The sequence below is a fragment of the Cololabis saira genome, chromosome 5 (assembly GCF_033807715.1).
Source record: "Cololabis saira isolate AMF1-May2022 chromosome 5, fColSai1.1, whole genome shotgun sequence".
Lineage (NCBI taxonomy): Eukaryota > Metazoa > Chordata > Actinopteri > Beloniformes > Belonidae > Cololabis > Cololabis saira.
This window is the reverse complement of record NC_084591.1, coordinates 6,879,876-6,904,319: the sequence shown is the minus strand read 5'-3', so window position 1 is coordinate 6,904,319 and position 24,444 is coordinate 6,879,876. Positions and strand designations below refer to the sequence as shown.

At 37.0% G+C, this 24,444-nt stretch overlaps 1 protein-coding gene and 1 non-coding gene across 2 annotated transcripts; both read left to right on the top strand.

Moving 5' to 3' along the window:
* The first annotated feature begins 17,180 nt into the window (after positions 1–17,180).
* On the top strand, positions 17,181–21,071 carry LOC133444573 (mannose-binding protein C-like). The gene is made up of 4 exons (XM_061722416.1): positions 17,181–17,242; positions 17,581–17,705; positions 18,228–18,284; positions 19,794–21,071. The coding sequence occupies exons 2-4, from the start codon at positions 17,603–17,605 to the stop codon at positions 20,174–20,176; spliced, it is 543 nt and encodes a 180-aa protein (XP_061578400.1). The 5' UTR covers positions 17,181–17,242; positions 17,581–17,602; the 3' UTR covers positions 20,177–21,071.
* A 2,917-nt stretch (positions 21,072–23,988) lies between these two features.
* Positions 23,989–24,060, top strand: trnam-cau (transfer RNA methionine (anticodon CAU)). Its single transcript has one exon. It is a non-coding gene; the product is annotated as a tRNA-Met (tRNA).
* The last annotated feature ends 384 nt before the right edge of the window (positions 24,061–24,444 follow it).

Here is a 24,444-nt window from a genome sequence, read left to right as displayed (position 1 = left end):
TTTTTTTTTTTTTTTTTTTTTCCCCTCTAGTGGTCATTACTAGCAGTTTCTGATTACACTCAATGCGCTGTGTGTGAGTTCCCCCCTCTATGTTCTTAGGGTGTGCTGACAAACATTTAGGGGGGTTCAGCCCACCAAGGGGGCCCTGACTCAGCCCACCCGAAAAGTTTCTAGAACCGCTACTGCCAGGCGCTCCCTCCTCCATCTATGTGCCTAATCCCTTCACTTCACACAGGTCACACACACACACACACACACACACACACACTGCAGCAACGAAGTAGCCTTTCACAGTCAACAATCGTTCTGCCCGGTCCCCACTCATGATGAGACTGTGAGGTGAGCATTGAGCAGTCAGAGTCGTTAGTTACTCAATTAGCGCATATTGATGTGCAAATTAGCGCATACCGTTGTAGTAGCTAAACAAAATAACTTGTCATGTGCCTGCCAGACAGGTGACGATTGGCAAGGCTACCATGACACACCCAGCCAGCCATCATGCTAGCTCGCAGTAAAGCGGGTCTAAATGGATGCAATGTCTTTTGAGAAACAATATGGGCATAAGTGAAGAACATATTTTCAAACGGGTCTCTTGTCTTCTGAATGAAATTAAGCCCTTCAGAATCGCAAGTGGCTGCTTTTCAACTAGTTGACTGCAAACTCCTGCTTTAGCTTACAGTATATTATTATCTTGTCGGAATATTATTCCAGCCAATAAGTTAGGAAGTTCCATTTGATTTGATTTAATTTTACTTTTGCCTACAAAGCAAAATGTTACTTTACTTGAGTCTCCCCTGAAGTGATTTTGGTATTATTTATGCAAGCAAAATTCTACCATAACCTGTATGCAGAATATATATAGGGAAACAATTATTTTTTCATCGCTGTAAAACCACAGAACAGTAAAGAAGATATTGATGTGTATAGGTCTTCATAGATCTAGTCTCTTCATTTTGACCTCAAAGTGCACCAGATTGATCCATTTTTACTTAAAATCTACAAATTTTTCTTCCGGGGGGGCATGCCCCCAGACCCCCCTAGGGGTTCTGTGGTCCATGAACTTTGGTAGGCTGAGCCCCCCCAAAGCTCTGATGCTAAAATCGCCCCTGCTGTTTAATATACAACACATGACTTATTTTGGAATACAAAGAACCAACTTGACTATGACTATGCTATGTAAAATGTGAATTAAGTTTTATTAGTAACTTTGGTAAGTTTAAGATTTCATAAATAACATCGATGGAGGGGGGCCCAAAAATCACAGTCTGCCTAGTGTAGTCCATTTATTTAATCCGGCTCTGCCTGCACTCTAAGATGTGATAAGAAAGATGTGGTTTTTAATGCCAAGACGGATGACTACAGATGCAGTGTTGGCTTCAAGAATGCTGACGAAGTGGAGAGAACGGCAGCAGTTGCACTGTCTTTGAGGATTTGGAGAAATCATACAACAAAGTCCAAAGGAGGAATTGTGGTATTAAATAAAGTCTGGAGTTTGAGAAAAGTATTCTAGATCAGTACAGGACATGTCTGAGGACAGCATGACAGCAGCGAGGTGTGCAGAAGGAGAAAAGGATTGGTTTCAGGTGGAGATGGAACTACATCAGCAGAGGTGTCAGGTAACGAAGTACAAATACTTTGTTACCTTACTTAAGTAGAAATTTTGGTTATCTATACTTCACTGGAGTAGTTATTTTTCAGACGACTTTTTACTTTTACTCCTTACATTTTCACACAATTATCTGTACTTTTTACTCCTTACATTTTAAAAACAGACTCGTTACTCTATTTCATTTGGGCCTTTAATAAAAACTATCCAGTTAAATTGCTCCATCCGGATAGAGTGAATTTGGTTGTGGTTGTTTCAGATGTTCTTGTCCAGTTTTGTTCTTACATCCGTTCCCTCAGATTCCTGCAACTAAACTTGGATGTACATTCCAATAAAGGTTAGGATAAATGATAACATGCCTCTGAAGTTTGACTTTTTGCACCATTACAATACTTATAGGCAACTAGTCATCATATCTGCTGCTCTCTGAAACACATGTTAATGCTCAATAGTACACATATATGCTTCTTTAATATATTTGCATTATACTAAGATTCATTCATTTTCAATGGCTTTTGTCCTTAATGGCTTTTTCCCCCCTTACATTACTTTTACTTTTATACTTTAAGTAGTTTTGAAAACAGTACTTTTATACTTTTACTTGAGTAAAAAACTTGAGATGATACTTCAACTTCTACAGGAGTATTTTTAAACTCTAGTATCTATACTTCTACCTGAGTAATGAATGTGAATACTTTTGACACCTCTGTACATCAGTGATCAGCACTGACCTCCTTCACCACGGTGATGGACAAGTTCACAGATGAGATCAGACAGGAGTCTCTGTGGACTATGATGTTTGTGGATATTCAGGTTTTCTTTGAATGAGGATGGATATAGCATTAGGAACAAACACAACCAGGTGAACCAGCAGGATTGGACTTCTTGGAGATGATGTAAGATGACAGATTTAGCTTGAACACATAAAGATGAGGGAGGATTCAAACATTGGTAGAAGGATGCTGGAGATGGAGGCTCCAGGCAGGAGAAAGAGGAGAAGATCAACAGGAAGATTTCCAGATGTGTTTAAAGAGGATATGATGGTAGTTGGTGTTACAGACGATGATGTAGAACAGTGGTTCACAACCTTTTTTCCTTGTTCCCCCCCTACTTGTGTCTAAGACCAGCCGGGCCCCCCGACCCGTACGTACTAGCACCAAAAGAGTAAAGTGATTCGTTACAAATCTTTAATTGAAAAAATGAACATTAATTATGTTTTTTTGATACATTTCTCTTTGGTTTACCCTGTACTTTGTTTTTCTCACCTTCCTTTTGTGTCACCAATGTATAAAATACGCACAGAAAATAATTGTAAGGACATAAAATAATTTCAGAAAAATGTCTCTTTTAATATGAGAGCAAATATTTTTAAAATGTTTTCCTTTAACAACCTGTCGGAGTAGTAGTATGATTAAATGTTGAATAATGATATAATAATAAGTTATTAAGTTTTTATTATGCTAAATAACTTCGAAATATATTTTGGTCATTTTAAAATACTACATGGGTTTATACAGACTTGGATTACAGTATTCCATTAGGTGTGTTATTATTTTGTATTTATTTAACATCCGCAAATATAATTTTTACAACTGCATATCCTCAAAGCAGACAAAGTTTCGCGGCCCCCCCAGAGATCTCAGGCGCCCCCCCAGGGGGGGCCTAATTGTTGCTGTTGCACAGATGTTTTATTTTAATTGAACATTTAAACTGGACTAGATTTAAATGTATATGAAAAGTGCCGAAATAAAACGTGGTATTCCGGAAAAATACCCAGCCTCCAGTTTCCCAGAAACGTGCCTGGGGGTCTTCATCAGATGATGAACTCATCTGTGGGAATTTGTATTTGTATTTTTAATCCACAAAGAACCTCAGAAACCGCAAGACCTCAAAGGCACGCCGCTGACTTCCCAGAATGAGACTCTCCAGCTGCGCCGTGTCCACATCCTGACCAGTTAGGAGTCCTGCTTTCATATGGTTCCATTCAAAGTTTGGCGTATTTTCATCTTGTTGTGACTCACTGGTGTTAACCACAATGAAATGTCTTGTCGGTAAAAAGTTCCGTCATTCAAGATTACAGGTGAATATGTTTCTTTAGAACTTTTTTCATTGTAATAATAGGAAGCATACATGCATACATACATACATACATACATACATGCATTCATACATGCATACACACATACGTGCGAACGCACATGCATACTGTACATACATACATACATACATACATACATACATACATACATACATACATACATACATACATACATACATACATACATACATACATACATACATACATACATACATACATACATACATACATACATACATTAGTGCTGTCAGGTGATTAAAAAAATTTATTTAATTAATTATAGAATTTATAATTGATTTATCAAATTAATCTCATTTTAATCTCATATCTGCTAAAGGTCCCCAAATAAAGAATTCAAATTCTAGGACACTGCAAAATTGCAGTGCATGACTAATCAATTGAATACACTAAGAAGAGAAGATTTGAAATCCACATTTTTATTGGTGAAGTGTATTTCATAAATGAAATTCAAAAGAAAATGCTCAAGCACATCAGCAAAACCAATTAGGCCAGGTGTATTATTAAAAAATGCAATGCAAATACAGTTAAATAAATAAAATTCAGAAATAAAATACAGCTGAGTCTCAAATAGGCACTTAAGCAGACTCTCAATTCAAAATGAAACTAAAGCTGACTCAATACAGCAATTCAAGTACTAGTAACATTTACAGTGGAACTTGTCCGGACATGTTTAGCGTTTAAATGATAATTCAGGCTGGAACATGACAGCGCGGCTTTGTTTTGGAACTTCCGGGGCTTCCATGAACCACGTGACCGCTCTGGCGGCGAGAACAAAAGTTGTCGCCACTCTGTTTTATCCACTGCTCTGTGTGAGGCTAGATAACCTTACTGACACAACTCGTGATCTGATTGGCTATCGCAACTATCAATCAACAGTATTTGCCCGTTCACTTTACAGTGCACGGATGCCTGCAATGTTGATTCTGAAGGCCCGGGCACATTTCATACAACCTGGCAACAAGATAGCTGAACTCTGATTGGAGAAAAACTCTAACCTAAAAACAGCAGGACTGGCAGGAGTATAATATGACATGAAGACAATATGAATACTTTGAGATATTTCAGGGAAAGTAAATAAAAAATTAAATCAATCTTTATCCTGATTATGATCATGATTTCTGGTTATGTTAGGCCAGCAGGGAAGAACTTGCTGGTCCCGACGGCCCACCACTGCTGTGGACAGAGACAGTATAAGATGACAAATCAACGACTAAAGGAACTTTGGGGGTTATAACCACAGGGTCACAGGTTTTAATTAATCCGACATCATATTTATGAGCCCAGAGTTGTGATGGAGCGTCCTTTACAGGAACTGGGTGACCTAAGTCCTTATCAGACTGAAAGAGCGGCTGCCGTGAGCGAGCCGTGGAGGACACTCACTCGACCTTCTTAAAATGCTTCTACTGAGAGAACTATCAACTGTTTATCAACTGTCTTCTCCCAATCAAGTACAAGAATGCTGCGTCTCGCATAATGACCCAGATCCTGCAACCATCAGCAGCTGGTGACACAGGATCTATGCATTTATTCTTCCAACTTCTCCTCCAACTTTGTTATTTTCTTTTACGCTGAGTGAACCTTCTCTCAGAAAAGTACTAGTAGTTTAGTAGTATTAGTATTAATAGTTTATTATTATTATTATAACAATGATGATGATGATGATGATGATAATGATGATTATTATTATTAGGGCCCGAGCACTTACAGTGCGAAGGCCCTATTGCATTTGTATAATGGTCATGTGACGATAATGATAATTAAATGTATAAATCAATATCGTAGACTGATAAAATCGAGACTAAAATGCAGATTACAAAATAAAAACTCTGCTAAACTCTGCTAAAATGTGTCTTCATTTTCGTTGACCAAAATAAGACAAAATGTTCTAACAAAAAAAAAAAAAGATCCTTAATCTCCATGTAGTTTCTCTGGTTTAGTTCTGCTGGGTGACGTTAGTCCTCAATCCCAGTCGCTGCAGCAGGAATCAGATCCAGAAGATGCAGCTGCAGAGTTAGAGGCTGATGCCGTTAACGCAGAGATCTAGTTAACGTCAATTAAAAACAAAGATACATAGAGAAACGCGGGGATCTGATCTGGGTCTGGAGAAGAAGAAGAAGAACCATCTTTGGATCCACTTTCCCACACAGACGTGGAAAAGAAAACCCAATGTGTCTTCGAAAAAAAAAAAGATGGGGAGAAATGCGGAAAAATAAATATGTTGTAAACTCAAATTAGAGTCTTCTGTATCTGGAATGAATGTATTCTTGAGTCTAGAAGGTAACAATAATATAAAAATAAGAACCTTGTTTGAATTGTAAAATGGGTTTGGCTAAATACAATCTTTGACTAAAACGAGACTAAAATGGTCCTGGACAATTCTGACTAAAATAAGACTAAAATGCTCAGATTTTTAGTCGACTGAAACTTGACACGACTAAAAGGAGTATGAATGTGACTAACAGAGTTGTCTTCAGTATTCACATTCATTACTCAGGTAGAAGTATAGATACTAGAGTTTAAAAATACTGAAGTATCAACTCAAGTTTTTTACTCAAGTAAAAGTATAAAAGTACTGGTTTCAAAACTACTTAAAGTATAAAAGTAAAAGTAATGTAAGGGGGAAAAAAGCCCTTAAGGACAAAAGCCATTGAAAATGAATGTATCTTAGTATAATGCAAATATATTAAAGAAGCATATATGTGTACTATTGAGCATTAACGTGTGTTTCATAGAGCAGGAGATATGATGACTAGTTGCCTATAAGTATTGTAATGGTGCAAAAAGTCAAACTTCAGAGGCATGTTATCATTTATCCTAACCTTTATTGGAATGTACATCTGTTGGAATTATTGTAGTAAGTTATCATGCTCGCTATTAACAGAACGTATGTGTCAGGGTTTGACACTTCCTCCCAGTTTGAGTTTCAGTTCTGTCCCTCCTGTTTCCCATTTTCCCTGATTGTGTCTGCACCTGTGTCTCGTCGTGTCTCGTTATCCCCTGTGTATATCTGGTCTTGTCATTCCTTTGTTCCCTGTCGGTCCGTACTGTTTGTTCCCTCCATGTTTCCCCTGGTTTTTTGGATTCCTGTTTTTGTTGAGTTTAGAACCTGCCAAGCAGTGCTTTTGTTTTTACCAGTTGTGGAATAAATCCTTTTGTTTTTGAGAACTCCTGCCTCCGGCCTCCCTCTCTCCCCTGCGTTTGGGTCCTCAACAACCACACCTCGTGACAGTATGATAATTTGCTTATGCCTGTGACACACTGATAAAACAATGCTGTGTTAAGTGATTAAAAAGTGCTGCACAAGAAGTTTCCTGTTTGTCAGCATAAAGCAGAAATCTGCAGAGAAGAAGAAACTTCTTGTTGCTAAACAAGAACAATCTATACCTGTCCACTGACTGCGACCACTCCCTTTCCCCCTCCCTTTAGGGGCGCAGTCAGCTATGTAATCTAGGGTACACCCAGAGTGAATAGTTCCTGCAAGTTTAGTTGCAGGAATCTGAGGGAACGGATGTAAGAACAAAACTGGACAAGAACATCTGAAACAACCACAACCAAATTCACTCTATCCGGATGGAGCAATTTAACTGGATAGTTTTTTTTTAAAGGCCGAAATGAAATAGAGTAACGAGGCTGTTTTTAAAATGTAAGGAGTAAAAAGTACAGATCATTGCGTGAAAATGTAAGGAGTAAAAGTAAAAAGTCGTCTGAAAAATAATTACTCCAGTGAAGTATAGATAACCAAAATTTCTACTTAAGTAAGGTAACGAAGTATTTGTACTTCGTTACTTGACACCTCTGGTGACTAAAACTAATAAAAACTAAAATGATAGCTTGACCCAAAGACTAGACTAAAACTAAAATTGAAACAGGCTGACAGAAACAACACTACGTTTGACCCTTCGGCCCTCAGACGACCACGCGAGGATAGTTTACAGCAACATTATAGTTACGTATTCAGGTTTTCTTCCCCCACCTAAATCATAGCAGCGCTTACACACCGGCTGAAGGGGCAGAGGAGACGGTCGGCCCACTTACAGGTTCCTTTCTGGCAGATTTACCCTGAACTCTGCTAGTGGAAACGTGTCATATTGTTATCTGAAGGCCAGAGCTTTGCAGGCCTCGGCGCCTTAGCTCTATCTATTCGACATGACCTGTCAAGCTGATAATATATATGATTAACTAAAAATGCTTACAGACTTAATAAAGTGATTACACATACGATTTGCCAAACATGATTATACAGCATTTCACATATGCAATGACGCAAATAATGTTGTCACACAGGGTATAATTGTTAGATCTTCCCTCAACGTTGTCACATTCTTTTAGCCTGCTGGTGACTTCCTCTGGGCTGGTTGTGATCATTTTCCTCATTACGAGTGTTTGGACACAGGAAGCTCCTGGAGAATATTCCTGTTTTAGCTGTAAGTTTTGTTCTTTTCTAGCTTAATACATATTCTATCTTTTTATCAATCATTTCTTTAATTAATTGTTACGAGGTGAAACTAAAAAGGAAGGTTTAAACTTTACAAAGTAGAAGCTACCGTAGATGTAGTTTGTATGAAATAAACATTTATTAACCTAAAATGTAAAAGTAACTCATCTGATTTTATAACTGTAGGTCATTTGCCAGCTTGATTTGTTTATTCATTTATTTATTTATTTATTTATCTGTTTGCAGTGTTGGAGTCAACTTTAAGAAGATGAGACTTCGTCTTCTGTCCTGCGTCTTCTGCCTCCTGAGTGCCTGCTGTGTGCAGTATACCACACAAGATTGTCAAAAAAATGGTAATATATTATATATATGATATATATATATATATATCATATATATATATATATATATATATATATATATATATATATATATATATATATATATATATATATATATATATATATATATATATATGTATATTGCTTAACTTTGTTTAACTTAACTACTGTTGTCTCAACTGTGATGTTTCTGACCCTTTTCAAGCAAATTATTGCTCAATACTTAAATATCATCTTTCTTTCTACACAATTGCTGCGTGACAATGTTTCTTTGATACTGTGATCATTATATTTATGGACTACCAGGACCAGATGGGCAGTGTGGAACACCTGGAGAATCTGGACAAGCTGGGTTACCTGGATCACCTGGAGAATCTGAGCCTGGACCGGCTGGACCAGCTGGAAAACAAGGACTACCTGTAGTCTATGACCAAGGTAATCCTTTTTTGTATAGACTTTGCAGTTACTTTTTAAATGATTGTAGTTAATCGGTTGTTAAATGACAGTTCAACAGTAGTCTGACATTCCGTGGTGGCGTTCTAGGTCTTGGCTGTTGGAGGGCAGTTTAGTGTAGTTGCAGTATATTGTTTTCAAATGTCATTATAGTTCATCGTCTATAAAAATAGCAGAACACACTAAAAACACACAATAAATCAAAGTCTCACTACCAAACTGATACAAACTTTTTATTTGATTCAGTCTCTCAAGAAAAGAAAATGTTTGTCATCATGTGCAAGTCAGGTGACTGAAAACGATCTTGAATGCTGATCTCATCTTTTCAAATTCACTTAATTTACATCAAGAGAACTACTTTTGAAGTTCTCCACAAAAAGTTTCAATACATTTAATTTAGGTTTCAATAAATAATGACATTTTTGTTTTCTTAAAATATGGATTTTTTAAAAATGTATAAAATGAGTTTGAATCATTTGTTCCTATTTAAATTTTAAATGACTTTATTATATGAGCAAACATTGAAATTTGCGAGTGCGGGCAAACTCAATTATTCTGTACCAGGATGTTTCAAAAGACAGATGAACTATTTGTTGGATGAAGCATAAATGATAAACATCAACATCTGTGAGTTGCAGCCTGAACATCTGTTCTGAACCAACTTCACCCTGTCTTCCAGGTGCTGGCTGTAGTTGCCCGGACAACAAGCCGTTGCAGGACAGACTTACCAAGTTAGAAGAGGGTGAGTACTGAAAGATCTTCGTGTTCGTTTGTCTGGTGCACCATAAGAAAACCAATGAACAGAATCAAATGTTTATACAAGCTTTTATTATATCATGCACAATGTTTTCCAGCCGGAGGTGCACTTTGCTCTAAACACATACAGGATTGTCTAAGAAAATTAGAATATTGTGATAAAGTTCTTTATTTTCTGTAATGCAATTAAAAAAACAAAAATGTCATACATTCTGGATTCATTACAAATCAACTGAAATATTGCAAGCCTTTTATTATTTTAATATTGCTGATTATGCCTTATAATTTAAGATTAAGATTCCCAGAATATTCTAATTTTTTGAGATAGGATATTTGAGTTTTCTTAAGCTGTAAGCCATGATCAGCAATATTAAAATAATAATAATAATTGCATTACAGAAAATCACAACATTCTAATTTTCTGAGACATTCCTGTAGGTAGGTGAGAAATGCACACTGTGTTCATCAATCCAGTCATATTTATACTGAACAGGGAGGTGTTTTGTACATTGTAGGAGCCAATGTTTAAGAAACTTAAACATGTCACACTTTCAGCCATATATTTTCTGTTGTCTATCTCTAATCCGACATGCCAACCAAGCAAAGATCTACAACGACCAAAACCCAGAGAAAAACAGGAGGAGAACCATCAATCTTAAACATCCGTTCCTCTTCACCGTCCTCACCTAAAGAAGAACTCAGATAATCAGTCTGCTCATAAAAACAGGAAGTGGTTCTGCGCTGAGAGCAACCATCAGTGCAATCTTATAGAAAAACCTGTTATACTTTTAACAATTTCATAAAATCCTAACAGTACCGAGTCCAAGACCTGCAGAGGAGCTCTGACTGATTCTAAGCCATTTTAATTACAGGACTTTTCAAATAACATCATATAAGAACATACAAAACTAACAACTACAGTTTCTTTCAAAATAATCAGCTTATTTTAAACATTTAGACTATAACTCATATGTGTAGTTGCCATTAGGGATGGGCGGTATGGACTAAAAAAATTATCACAATAATTTCTGGCATTTATCCTGATAACGATAAAAATGACGATAAAAAAAACAATTCAACTCCACCTTTGTAACTATAAATCTATCACCACATTCAGTCTCTGGAGCCAAATCACTGCTCTAAAAGATACTAAATACTACTAAACATCATCAATGGGAATTTATCTTTCTTTCTTTCTTTCTTTCTTTCTTTCTTTCTTTCTTTCTTTCTTTCTTTCTTTCTTTCTTTCTTTCTTTCTTTCTTTCTTTCTTTCTTTCTTTCTTTCTTTCTTTCAGGCTCATTTCCTTCCTTCCTTCCATCCTTCCTTCCTTCCTTCCTTCCTTCCTTCCATCCTTCCTTCCTTCCTTCCTTCCTTCCTTCCTTCCTTCCTTCCTTCCTTCCTTCCTTCCTTCCTTCCTTCCTTCCTTCCTTCCTCCTTCCTTTTTTTCTTCCTTCCTTCCTTCCTTCCTTCCTTCCTTCTTTCCTTCCTTCCTTCCTTCCTTCCTTCCTTCCTTCCTTCCTTCCTTCCTTCCTTCCTTCCTTCCATCCTTCCTCCTTCCTTTTTTTCTTCCTTCCTTCCTTCCTTCCTTCCTTCCTTCCTTCCTTCCTTCCTTCCTTCCTTCCTTCCTTCCTTCCTTCCTTCCTTCCTTCCTTCCTTCTTTCCTTCCTTCCTTCCTTCCATCCTTCCTCCTTCCTTTTTTTCTTCCTTCCTTCCTTCCTTCCTTCCTTCCTTCCTTCCTTCCTTCCTTCCTTCCTTCCTTCCTTCCTTCCTTCCTTCCTTCCTTCCTTCCTTCCTTCCTTCCTCCTTCCTTCCTTCCTTCCTTCCCTCCTTCCTTCCTTCCTTCCTTCCTTAAATCAGCTTTACACAAAAACATCATCAATGGAAATTTATCGTTTTTACCGTGAGATACAAATTCTTACCGTGGGGAATTTTTTGGACGGTTTATCGTAAACGGTAAAATATCACCCATTCCTAGTTGCCATCAGTGAACCACGGTGCTTTTCTGTAAAAGGGTCTTTAGATTAGTGATTATTTACTTATTCCATCAGTGTCCAGAGCCATGAGAAGATGTTTTTTCTGTAGTCAGCAGCGTGTTGTTTTATTTCCCACTTGGATAACAGAAAGGATCAGGACCATTTTCTGTTCATCTCAGTCCAGTATGTTGGTAAGCTTTACTTTTTTTTTTACTCTTTTTCAGCTATAAACTACTTATCTGCCCAGAAGGTTGGGCCTAAATTCTTTGTGTCCAGCAAGAAGTTGGGCTCTCTTGATGCGGCCAGGGCGTACTGCTCCGAGCGAGATTTGGATGTGGCTTGTCCCCGAAACGAGGCGGAGAACAATGCGCTGCTTGACTTGTTTCCACAAGACTACACACCAATGTGGATCAGCTGCCCTGCTGGCGAAGCGGCAGACCAGTATTCCAACTGGGGTCCTGGTGACAGGAAAACCATCCCGGATACTGTCTGCATCATGGTGGTAAAAGGCGGGATCTGGAAACAGGCGAAAGACTGTAACCGGAATGGCATCGCAGTCTGTCAGTATTAAGAAAGTATTGTTAACATTAAAGAGCTAAAGAGCTTCTGATGTCTCCATCCTGCCTGTTACTGTGTCTGAATAAAATGTAATCTGAGCTCCAAAAAACAGGATCTGATAAAAAAAAATCAAATTTATAATAAAGTGAATGATGATTGTGAGTGTACTGCCTTTTCTATATGTGCTGAATATAATCTGACAGTCAGGTAAACTTCTTTTTGGACTCTGAAGTACAGTAAGTTATCCACAGGTTTATTGATGTTGAAAGTAAAGAGTGGAACTTTAAAATACAAAAGATGTAATCAATCCTTTGTCCACATATAATATGTACAAAAAAGAATCAACAGTATAAAATAGATGCAACAATTCTTCATGAATTGATTCTGTTATTGTCACACATCCCAGATTCTAGCTATTTATTCATCTTATATTTATATTTATAACTGAAGTTGAAATGTATTTAGTATTACATAAAAACTTTCATTAGTCATTATTCACATTTCAACTGCATTCAAATATAACATTGCTCTCAAACCTTACAAATTACCATTTTCTCAAAAATAATGATATGCACTAAAAGTTACTCAATCTAAGAATCATACATAAAATCCCATGATGCTACCAAAGGCACACGATGTATGCAGATGTTACTGAACTAACTTGGGTGAAGAGCAACCTTTTCTTTTTTTTCTTCTTTTTTTCCAGTTGAACACTTGAATATTGTACAAATCCTTGAGCCAAATAAAACCTATAAAACTGCATGTAAGCACACAACACATTCTGCATCACTGTAAGAGCAAGGTCATAAACAAATGGCGGGTGAAAAGTAAAAAAAATTAAAAAACAACTAAATAGAAATTAAAATAAATAAATACTATTACAATAATAAATTAAAGCTGCAAGCAGCGATGAACGGGCCCTCGCACTCACGGCCACCGCCCCCCATAAGCATATCAGAAATGACACCACCCACGACTCTCTATGTCAAACCATTCAAAAGTTATGGCAGAAAATAGGGACTATGAAATATTGACCAATCAGAAGAAGGGGCGGGGCTAATTTGCACCAATTATGGTCAAGGACTCAATACCGAGTCCGATGACACCACCCACGAGTCTTTATGTCAAACCATTCAAAAGTTATGGCAGAGAAAAGTATTCTAGGGGGCGCTGTTGAGCCATCTTGACACGTCCATTAAAGCAAACCATGAAATATCAAATTTATCTGGTGCAAAAGCTTGCTTAGCTTGGTGCTTAGCTTGGTGCAAAATTTGGTGACTCTTGGGGAACTATCAAATATGGACCAATCAGATGAAGGGTGGTTGCGCTTTTTGGCGTCTAGCGTCGCTACGGTAACGTTTTTGAAAAAGAAAAGTAATGCGCATAGCCGCAGGATGGAGACGCACATTTTGATGTATAACACACCTGGGTACACGTTACGGTTCGGGCCGTATTAACTGCCAAAGGAATGGCATAAATTGCGCCAAAATGACGCAATTAATTCAAAATGTTCAAAATGGCCGACTTCATGTGCGGTTTCGGCCATGGCGCCAAGAGACTTTTGTTTAAGTTGCGACATGATACAGGTGTGTACCGATTTTCGGTCATGTATGTCAAATCGTAATGTGGGGCTTGAGGCACAAAGTTTTCTAGGGGGCGCTGTTGAGCCATTTTGCTACGCTCATTAATGCAAACCATTAAATATCAAATTTTTCGCCAGGCCTGGTTTGCATGCAAAATTTGGTGACTTTTGGGGCACGTTTAGGGGGAAAAAAGGCCCTCCTTTCTTCAGAAGAAAGAAAGAAAGAAAGAAAGAAAGAAAGAAAGAAAGAAAGAAAGAAAGAAAGAAAGAAAGAAAGAAAGAAAGAAAGAAAGAAAGAAAGAAAGAAAGAAAGAAAGAAAGAAAGAAAGAAAAGAAAGAATAATTCCTACAGATACAATACTTCGCACTGTAATTCAAATATCCTAAGGCGTTGTATCACAGAAGGTACAGCTGTTATAGTGGCAGGCTTTCTACACTTCCTGGTTTTAGAGCCCATGATCTCCTGTTTCCATGTTTTAGAAGTTTCCCTGTTTCCACACACCTGATTCTAATTAATGCTCGTCATCAGCTTGTCTTCAAGGTCTGCACAACTCTGTTAATGACGCAGCCGTGTCTGTCAGTGTGCGATAAAGCATGGAAACATCTAGAACCTGCAGGACGCCGGCCCTGGAGGACCGACTTTGTAATGAATATAAGTACATATTTAGACAGAAGTGAAACATGGCTGCTGCAACAAAGGAAAGAGAGTTGACGTGTAGACTAGAATGTGTAGACAAGTTAAAATATGGCTGTTTCGTTTGAATGACGAATGTATTGTTTTGGTTTTTTTTAAGTAGGGTAAACAAAATATACTACTAATAATATATGTATGTATATATATATATATATATATATATATGACAGGTGACAAAGGCTCGGTCATACTCACGTTAGTTGTACTCACGTTGGTCGTACTCACATTGGTTATACTCTTGTTGTTTACTTTTGTTGGTCGTACTCTCGTTTTTTGTACTCGCGTTGGTTGCACTCACGTTGGAAAACATTTCAGAGGAATGAAAATATCAAAAGATAAAAGCTGGGAAATATGTCACATTGGTTGTACTCTAGTTGGTTGTACTCATGTTGGTTGTACTCATGTTGGTTGTACTCACGTTGGTCATATTCACATTGGTCAACCTCACACTGTTTGTACTGACGTTAGTTGTACTCACATTGGTTGTACTCACGTTGGTTGTACTCTTGTTGGTTGTACTCTCGTTGGTTGTACTCTCGTTGGTTGTACTCTCGTTGGTTGTACTCATGTTGGTTGTACTCTTGTTGGTTGTACTCTCGTTGGTTGTACTCTCGTTGGTTGTACTCATGTTGGTTGTACTCTCGTTGGTTGTACTCATGTTGGTTGTACTCTTGTTGGTTGTACTCATGTTGGTTGTACTCTCGTTGGTTGTACTCTCGTTGGTTGTACTCATGTTGGTTGTACTCTCGTTGGTTGTACTCATGTTGGTTGTACTCTCGTTGGTTGTACTCATGTTGGTTGTACTCTCGTTGGTTGTACTCATGTTGGTTGTACTCTCGTTGGTTGTACTCTTGTTGGTTGTACTCTTGTTGGTTGTACTCTCGTTGGTTGTACTCTCGTTGGTTGTACTCATGTTGGTTGTACTCTCGTTGGTTGTACTCATGTTGGTTGTACTCTTGTTGGTTGTACTCATGTTGGTTGTACTCTCGTTGGTTGTACTCTCGTTGGTTGTACTCATGTTGGTTGTACTCTCGTTGGTTGTACTCATGTTGGTTGTACTCTCGTTGGTTGTACTCATGTTGGTTGTACTCTCGTTGGTTGTACTCATGTTGGTTGTACTCTCGTTGGTTGTACTCTTGTTGGTTGTACTCATGTTGGTTGTACTCACGTTGGTTGTACTCATGTTGGTTGTACTCACATTGGTCGACCTCACATTGTTTGTACTCACGTTGGTCATACTCACATTGTTTGTACTTCTGTTTGTTGTACTAATGTTAGTAGTAATCACGTTGGTCGTACTCACATTGGATATACTTTCGTTGTTTGTACTTTCGTTGGTCGTAATCTCGTTTTTTGTACTCGCGTTGGAAAACATTTCAGAGGAATGAAAATATCAAAAGATAAAAGCTGGGAAATATGTCACATTGGTCGTACTCACGTTGGTTGTACTCACGTTGGTTGTACTCTCGTTGGTTGTTCTCTCGTTGGTTGTTCTCTCGTTGGTTGTACTCATGTTGGTTGTACTCTCATTGGTTGTACTCTTGTTGGTTGTACTCATGTTGGTTGTACTCTTGTTGGTTGTACTCATGTTGGTTGTACTCTTGTTGGTTGTACTCTTGTTGGTTGTACTCATGTTGGTTGTACTCTTGTTGGTTGTACTCATGTTGGTTGTACTCACGTTGGTTGTACTCACGTTGGGTGTACTCACGTTGGTCGTATTCACATTGGTCAACCTCACATTGGCTGTACTCATGTTGGTTGTACTCTTGTTGGTTGTACTCTTGTTGGTTGTACTCTTGTTGGTTGTACTCTTGTTGGTTGTACTCATGTTGGTTGTACTCATGTTGGTCGTACTCGCATCATTTGTACTCTTGTTGGTCGTACTCTTGTTGGTTGTACTCTTGTTGGATGTACTCTTGTTGGATGTACTCATGTTGGTTGTACTCTTGTTGGTCGTACTCATGTTGGTTATACTCTTGTTGTTTGTACTCACGTTGGTTGTACTCACGTTGGTTGTACTCTCGTTGGTTGTACTCACGTTGGTTGTACTCACGTTGGTTGTACTCATGTTGGTTGTACTCTCGTTGGTTGTACTCACGTTGGTTGTACTCTCGTTGGTTGTACTCTCGTTGTTTGTACTTTCGTTGGTCGTACTCTCGTTTTTTGTACTCACATTGGTTGTAGTCACGTTGAAAAACATTTCAGATGAATGAAAATATCAAAAGATAAAAGCTGCGAAATATGTGTTAACATTTTCTATGAAATGGCAAAATATCTCAGTTTCAGCATCTGATATGTTTGTTTTTTTTGTGTTCGACTGAGAATAAAATATGGGTTCTTGAGATTCGCAAACTTTTGCATTGTGTTTTAACTTTCATTTTACACAGTTCAAGAGTCTGGGGTTCCTGTTGTCTACAGAGTGAAGTTAAAGTCCAGATTCTATATTTTCTTGCAGGTGTTTCACAAATTTTAACGGTGCATTCATCCACACTGACTTGTTTAGGAACCTTTTGCAGATGAAACTCCTTGAGTGTGAGTGTGTTCCTATTTCAAACTCTCTTTTTTTTTTTTTGTTAAATGTCACATTTGCAATTGCGATTCACTTCTGTGGGTTGGACTTCTTGTATGTCTGACTTAATTTAAGCCAGACGTACGGGAACTACACGACTTGTGTTTGGACGCAGGAGGCAGCAACACAACCGAGAGAAGTCTTCTGTTTGAGCTGTAAGCTTTGTTCTTTTCTGGATTTATATATATTTTTATATGTCTTTCTTATTCTAGATTTATTCCTGCAAGTTTCTTTTTAATCAATAATTCTTCTTGATTAAGCACAACTGTTGTAGTAACTGTACTTCTAAACCTTCGCTGTTAAAATCAAGAGTAAGGAATTTCTCTTAGCAGTGAAATACAGTCTTTATGATCTTTATTAGGTTTTACAAGCTACTGGAAACATATAGTTTTCATCAAAACAAATATTTTGATTACATTTAAATGTAAGTTAATGTAACATAACTGTTTTTGTTGCTTTAGGACAATTACAAACTTTATTTATGTTTTAACAGTGTTCCAGTCAACTGAAGGAAGATGAGACTTTATCTTCTGTCCTGTGTCTTTTGCCTTCTGGCTGCTAAAGCTTCCAGTCAGCCTTCGTATTTGAACTGCAACAATGATGATGAGGAAGGAAGTGGTAAAACACATATATTTCCATTTCTTTTAATTACTGTTTTCTCCACTGTGACAATGTTTTAGCTTCATGAATTTTTTTCTATTTCTCCTTTGCCAAACAGGGTCCGCCTTAAAGGGCATGAGTTTTTATTTTTGGGAACATTTTAACTCTGTTGAAAGCAAAATTCTCTCCGGAGATTGAGTCATTTTTTAACCGGATACATTTTACAACTATCAGCAGGCCAGTAAACTGTAATTCATAAACTGTTTTCACCAAGTATTGACATAGCTGGTTTGTAGTATTTTGTTTATTTTTAGTTTTAATGATTAGTAGATTATTTCCTTCCATTCTTATTTATAATTGAAATAACATGATAGTTGTAACCAACATTATTGTGATTTGTGAGTTCAGAGGAAATCAATTACGAGGTTTCACAAAGATGTTTCAAAATGCATTGTTTATTGGATGAAGTAAAAAAGTCAAACATCTGTTTGTGGGACACTGGACAATTGTTTTGAACTAAATTTCATCCGTTTCATCTAGGTACTAACTGTGTGGACATCAAGGCATTGCAGGAACGCCTTGCCAAGCTGGAGCTGGGTGAGTACCGGGAGCTGAAGGGAGGATGGACTGAGGAGATCTGTTTCAGACATGTGTTGATTTTCAAACAGCATCATATATAAACATCAAATAATCACCTTCTTTGAACATTTAGACTTGAAACGGATTCAACTGGTCATCATGAGCAACGGTGCTTATCTGAAAAGAGCTTGTAGTAATTATTAATTAATCCCATCAGCAGAGGTGTCAACTTCAAGTAACAAAGTACAAATACTTTGTTACCTTACTTTAGTAGAAATTTTGGTTATCTACTGTATACTTCACTGGAGTAATTATTTTTCAGACGACTTTTTACTTTTACTCCTTACATTTTCACGCAATTATCTGTACTTTTTACTCCTTACATTTTAAAAACAGCCTTGTTACTCTATTTTATTTCTGCCTTTAAATAAAAACTATCCAGTTAAATTGCTCCATCCGGATAGAGTGAATTTGGTTGTGGTTGTTTCAGATGTTCTTGTCCAGTTTTGTTCTTACATCCGTTCTCTCAGATTCCTGCAACTAAACTTGGATGTACATTCCAATAAAGGTTAGGATAAATGATAACATGCCTCTGAAGTTTGACTTTTTGCACCATTACAATACTTATAGGCAACTAGTCATCATATCTGCTGCTCTCTGAAACACATGTTAATGCTCAATAGTACACATATATGGTTCTTTAATATATTAGCATTATACTAAGATGCATTCATTTCAATGGCTTTTGTCCTTAATTGCTTTTTCCCCCTTACATTACTTTTACTTTTATACTTTAAGTAGTTTTGAAACCATTACTTTTATACTTTTACTTGAGTAAAAAACTTGAGTTGATACTTCAACTTCTACAGGAGTATTTTTAAACTCTGGTATCTATACTTCTACCTGAGTAATGAATGGGAATACTGAAGACACCTCTGCTGAAACCTGCTGGGACTTGGTGTTTCGGTCTCGTTGTAACGTTTGGAGATTGACACAGCCTGTTTATGTCTGTAACAGATCAAAAGCCGGTTCTTTATAGTCTTGAGTCTGTCAGGTGTTGAAACGCCATGAAGCCTTTTGCGCTGTGCCACCCTCTGGAAATGGCAGCCATAGTTACCAGAGACTGAGCGCGGTCCCACTAGAAGCACTCGAAGTGGTACATATATGTCTCAAGTCTATTGGCATGGCAAGAAATACATTTTTGTACCACAACTTTAGGTCTTGAACCCTACTAGAAAACCTCTAATGAATCCAGCTAACCATAGAGCACTTGATAGCCCTTCACTTTTTAAACACTTCCAGACGGGACCTTAGGTCTTAGGACGCATCGCAGCCCAAACGCACTTCATACACAGTGGATCCCGTGGTAATCCATTTTGATAGGTTTTTAATATTCAAACTAAACTCATTAATGCCTCTTGAATTCTTAATCTGCAAAGTTCCTGGTTCCTGTTGATTGCATGCAATGGTTTCTGCAATTTAAATTCAAATGTGTTCATTTGTGTCTCCTCTGTTTTACTTTTTCAGCTATAAACTATCCATTTGTCCGGAGGGTTGGGCGGAAATACTTTGTGTCCAACAAGAAAAGGGACCGTTTTCAGACGGCCGTGGAGTTCTGCTCCCAGCGAGGTTTGGAGCTGGCCCTGCCCCAGAACCAGGAGGAGAACAGCGCGCTCACTGAGGTGTTTGGAGATGCGTTCAAAACAGTCTGGATCAACGTCAGCCGGAAGAAGGCAGAGGGCAATTTTAAAGTCGATATGAACAATCGAACTCTGATCTTTACCAAATGGGGACGAGGGCAGCCAGACACGTCCATCCGAGATACTGGCTGCACCATGGTGGGAGAAAATGGGCTCTGGAATGTGACGCAGGAATGTTTCCTGAATGCCTTCGTAGTTTGTCAATTGTAAGAACCTAATACTCTCTTGGGTTTTTTTGGGGGGCTTTTCCCATGTTTCCTTTAAACATTTTATTGTTTGTATCGTTGAATACATCTCTTCAACCTGAAGCAGCAGCAGCAGCAGCAGCAGAGCAACCTTTAATGCTGATTAGCAGTCCTCTTTAAATAAACTAACTAAATGTGCAATGCTTTATTGTCCGCTTGATTTTTGGCACCCGCTTCAACAAGTTTGTTTTTTTTTGGTTATTCTGATTCTGATATTCGTATCAAAAATACTACCTGTTGAACATAAGGGGTATTGGATCTGTGAGTAACGTTCTGTGCAACATGCCCCCCCATGTAGTTTTTATAGCATGCAATGCCAACTCTACTTTCATTTCTCTATGAGCCAGAAGAGGAAGTTACACAATACTGCATGCAAAATCCCCGTTCTGAGTCAGCGGCTGGAGAAGCGCTGGAAGTTGTTGACCCGAGATAGCTATCCAGCACTGACATTATGGTGACGATATAACATTAGCTTATACTGGAAAATCCGTGCAGGAAAACTGCAGCGTGCTCATTATGCAAGGCTGCGGTTTCCAAAGGTGGCACGAAAATGTATAAAGATTTCATTTTCATTTTATTCTTTATTTCATTAAAAAAAAAAAAAAAAATTCAACACAAATACAAATGTTCTTAAATTGTGAATGAAAAGAGAGCAGAAAGAAGAAGAATCTTATCTGATCTGCCCCTTTTTCCAAGAAATAACTTCACAAATAACAAATTAAAAATACTAATAATAAAAAACAACAACTAAGTGAATAAAAAAACTAAAATAAAATAAAATTAAAATAAAATTACCGCCGCCTATGGGTATGTCAATCAAACTCAACTAACATATTTCATTATATTTACTTAACATATAGGCTTTAATTGTCCTTTTGAATGTAATGTTTGATTTGGATTCTTTGTTTTCTTTATTCAGATTGTTCCATAAACTGATTCCTTTCACAGAAACACAACGTTGCATCAATTTTGTCCTGCGTCTGGGTTTTTTTTTGAAAATCTCTGTTCCTTTTAAGTCATACTTGCTTTCTTTTTTTTCAAATCTTTTCTGAATGTTGATTGGTAAAGTTTTTTATGAGCTTTAAACATAATTTGCAGAATACTATAGTCTACTAATTCATGAAATTTCAACAATTTTAACTGAAGGAATAATGGATTTGTTGAATCTCTATATCGTTTTCTACTGATTATTCTTATGGCTCTTTTTTGCAGAATGAAAATTGATTGAATATATGTTTTACAGGCATTTCCCCAAACTTCAACACAGTAGGTCAGATATGGAACAATCAGGGTGTTATATAAAATGTACAATGCTTTGTTGTCCAATGAATCCTTTACTTTGTGAAACAGAGCAATTGTTTTTGATATAGATAACGTGAGCAGAGCTTATTAAGCTTTTAAAGAGCCATTATGTGAAAAGGCATGACTTTATTAAGCCAGAGGTTAGGAGGGAAAACCCTTCTGAAAAACTGTTCAGGAATGAGACACTGCTCCCCCAAACAGCTGACTCAGATGATACAGGTCACTTATTTTTAAATTTATCAGTAATTTCCTCAGCACAAAGAACATCTCCTAAGCACTGTAAAATCATAGACCCTAGCTTTAATAAAGACTTTTAAGCATTATTTTCCTACTACTTACTTTAAATACATGACACAAGCAGAATAACAGATTCATTCAATTTACTTTATTTTGGAACAAGAATGCAAGAATGAGAAGTGAATTTAAGAACCATGTAAAAACAATGATCCAGCTCAAACGTTCTTAAAATGTAAACACAGCTCGTCAGGATACCCAAGTAAAAACATAAGTCCAAATAAATTGAACTAAACAATATGCATTAATAATACATAACCATAAATTATAGTTGCCAACAAAAATCAAGTCCAGGGGGCTCCATTTGTCAGTGACGGTGCCAGTGTTCACTCAGATCCAGGCTTAACAATATAATGGGATTAAAAAAAAAAAAAACTTTACTTCTTCCAATGAATAAGATATGAATATCTTTAATATGAAACTATTCAAAGGATATACGTTTAATCACGATTTAATCACAGCTTGTACATGAGACTTCAGCTGCCAGCTAAAACATACATTATCTTAACAAACATCTAAATACACCGAATATTTAAAGAGATAAGGTGGATGGCTTGAACTTTAATTAATTAATTGAACTTTGGAGTCCACAAATAGCACTGCTTACCTGCAACAATCAGACAGTGGAAGTTAGCATGGCATTTGCAAAGGCCCAAAATAACTAACATGGGAGGCTCAACTTTATACATCTTACATAATAAAATGTAAGAATGCAATTACTATTAAATAACACTTGGTTTCACTAATTTAGTTTACTAATTCGCTGAAACCCATGCTGTTTGCTTTATTTGCACCTTTTAAGAGGTAAAAATTATGATAATGCAGCGGTTTTCTCACAATATGAGCCATTATTGCATTATGAGCTGTTATTACATTATAGGCAGCACCAGTAAGGCGCATAATGTAATAAGTTATTACATTATTACATTATGCGCAAAGCCATTATTACGTTATGCGCTCATGATTTTATTACATTATGAGCCGATTATTACATTATTAACTTTTATTACATTTAAGTTATTACATTATGAACCGTTATTACATTATGAGTTGCTACAGCTTGCCAAAAGTTGTATAGTTTCTAGTGTGACATATTTATGTGGTTTTCCAAAATGTATGATAGTGAATTTAAGCCAGATCCCAATGTTGCTCTGTGTGGATGCTCTCTGTCTCTTGCTAAATGTAGTCCTTGAATACAAAACCCTTTTAAGTATGGAGTGAAAATCGCTAAGAGAGCGATTCTACAGTTGTGGAAAGCAGAAGTTGTGCCTACACTTGAGAAATGGCAAAATCTGGCAACCATTTCCGGACCTACTTGCTCAACAAGACCATAACCTCTCTTGATACCGGATGTGTGAACTTTACAACCCACCACCTTCCTCGCACTTATAAATAAAGATATTAGTAAAAATGATGCACCAGTGCCTTGAATAACTGTAAACGCTCAGCCTTTTTTCTTTTCTTTTCTTATCTTTTCTTTTCTTTTCTTTTCCTGTAATTTAATGTCCATGTATTTCTTTTATGTTATTTTTGTTGCATTGTTATATTTGTGTGGATCAATGTATACATTTTTAAAATGCTAAATAAACAAATAATAAAAATTAAATTTCACTTTACACATTCACAAATTTGCACAAAAAGTATTTCAGATCACAGAAAAAGTGTGAATTTGAGGTATAATTGAAGTATTTTACTTTGAATGTTCTTATTTAGTTGTCAACAAATTAAATAGGTAGTTTTTTTTCTCCACACATTCGGTTGATTTTTAAACTCTATCGCCCTCTAGTGGTAATGAAGAACCTTTGCATCTTCATAATCTGTGTTTAACAAGAAACGGTTGTTTTTTTGTTGAAAAGCACAAGAGTGTTCACAAAACTTAACGTTATAGTTAGTTTTTATGTTTTTCACCGCTACATTTGACTATTTATTCAATTGAGACGCAGAGAGAGACGACCAAATGACCTGGAGGACACAAATTTGCTCCTTCTTCTTTCCCCCTGCTGTATCTGCAGATACATATTCCACTGCGCACTTCGTATGGGTTATGAGTTTTATTGAGTTTATTGAGAAGAATGATTACGTTTGAACTCTTTTGATCCTGTTGAAACAATAGAACAACCGATCACACATATCACTCTTTTACTACTATTTAACTAATATCGTTGACGTCAGGGATCATCCAGCAGAGTGGCGCAGCGGAAGCGTGCTGGGCCCATAACCCAGAGGTCGATGGATCGAAACCATCCTCTGCTATGTATTTTTGGCTTTATGTTTTCCCCTCGTTACGTGTTTTGTACTTCTCAATTTAATGTTTTCACGTTCAAAACTATAGAAAAACAATAGTCCGCTTGGCACTGAAATGCTGTTAACATTCTGAAGTAATTCCTACAATAGAACCTAAATGAAAACACCAAACGTGAATTAAAGCACATTTATTTATTTTAAATATATACATATATATTAAATATATAGTTTATATTCATATTGATTGTTTTCAAGTGAAACATTTACATTTTCTTTTAATTTGTCATTTTAACTCATGTGGCTCTCTGGTATTCACTGACTAAAACTGCAGTTACAAGTCTTTCAGAACGTGTAACTGAGCCCCATCCTGCTCCTCTTTAGGAAAGTAAATTA

What these genes read in the sequence shown, in the direction of transcription:
- LOC133444573 (XM_061722416.1), top strand. Translation starts at nt 17,603, where the DNA reads ATGAGACTTTATCTTCTGTCCTGTGTCTTTTGCCTTCTGGCTGCTAAA. An exon ending in TGATGATGAGGAAGGAAGTG is followed by an intron (nt 17,706 to 18,227) that starts GTAAAACACATA and finishes CGTTTCATCTAG; the next exon opens with GTACTAACTGTGTGGACATC. An exon ending in CCTTGCCAAGCTGGAGCTGG is followed by an intron (nt 18,285 to 19,793) that starts GTGAGTACCGGG and finishes TTACTTTTTCAG; the next exon opens with CTATAAACTATCCATTTGTC.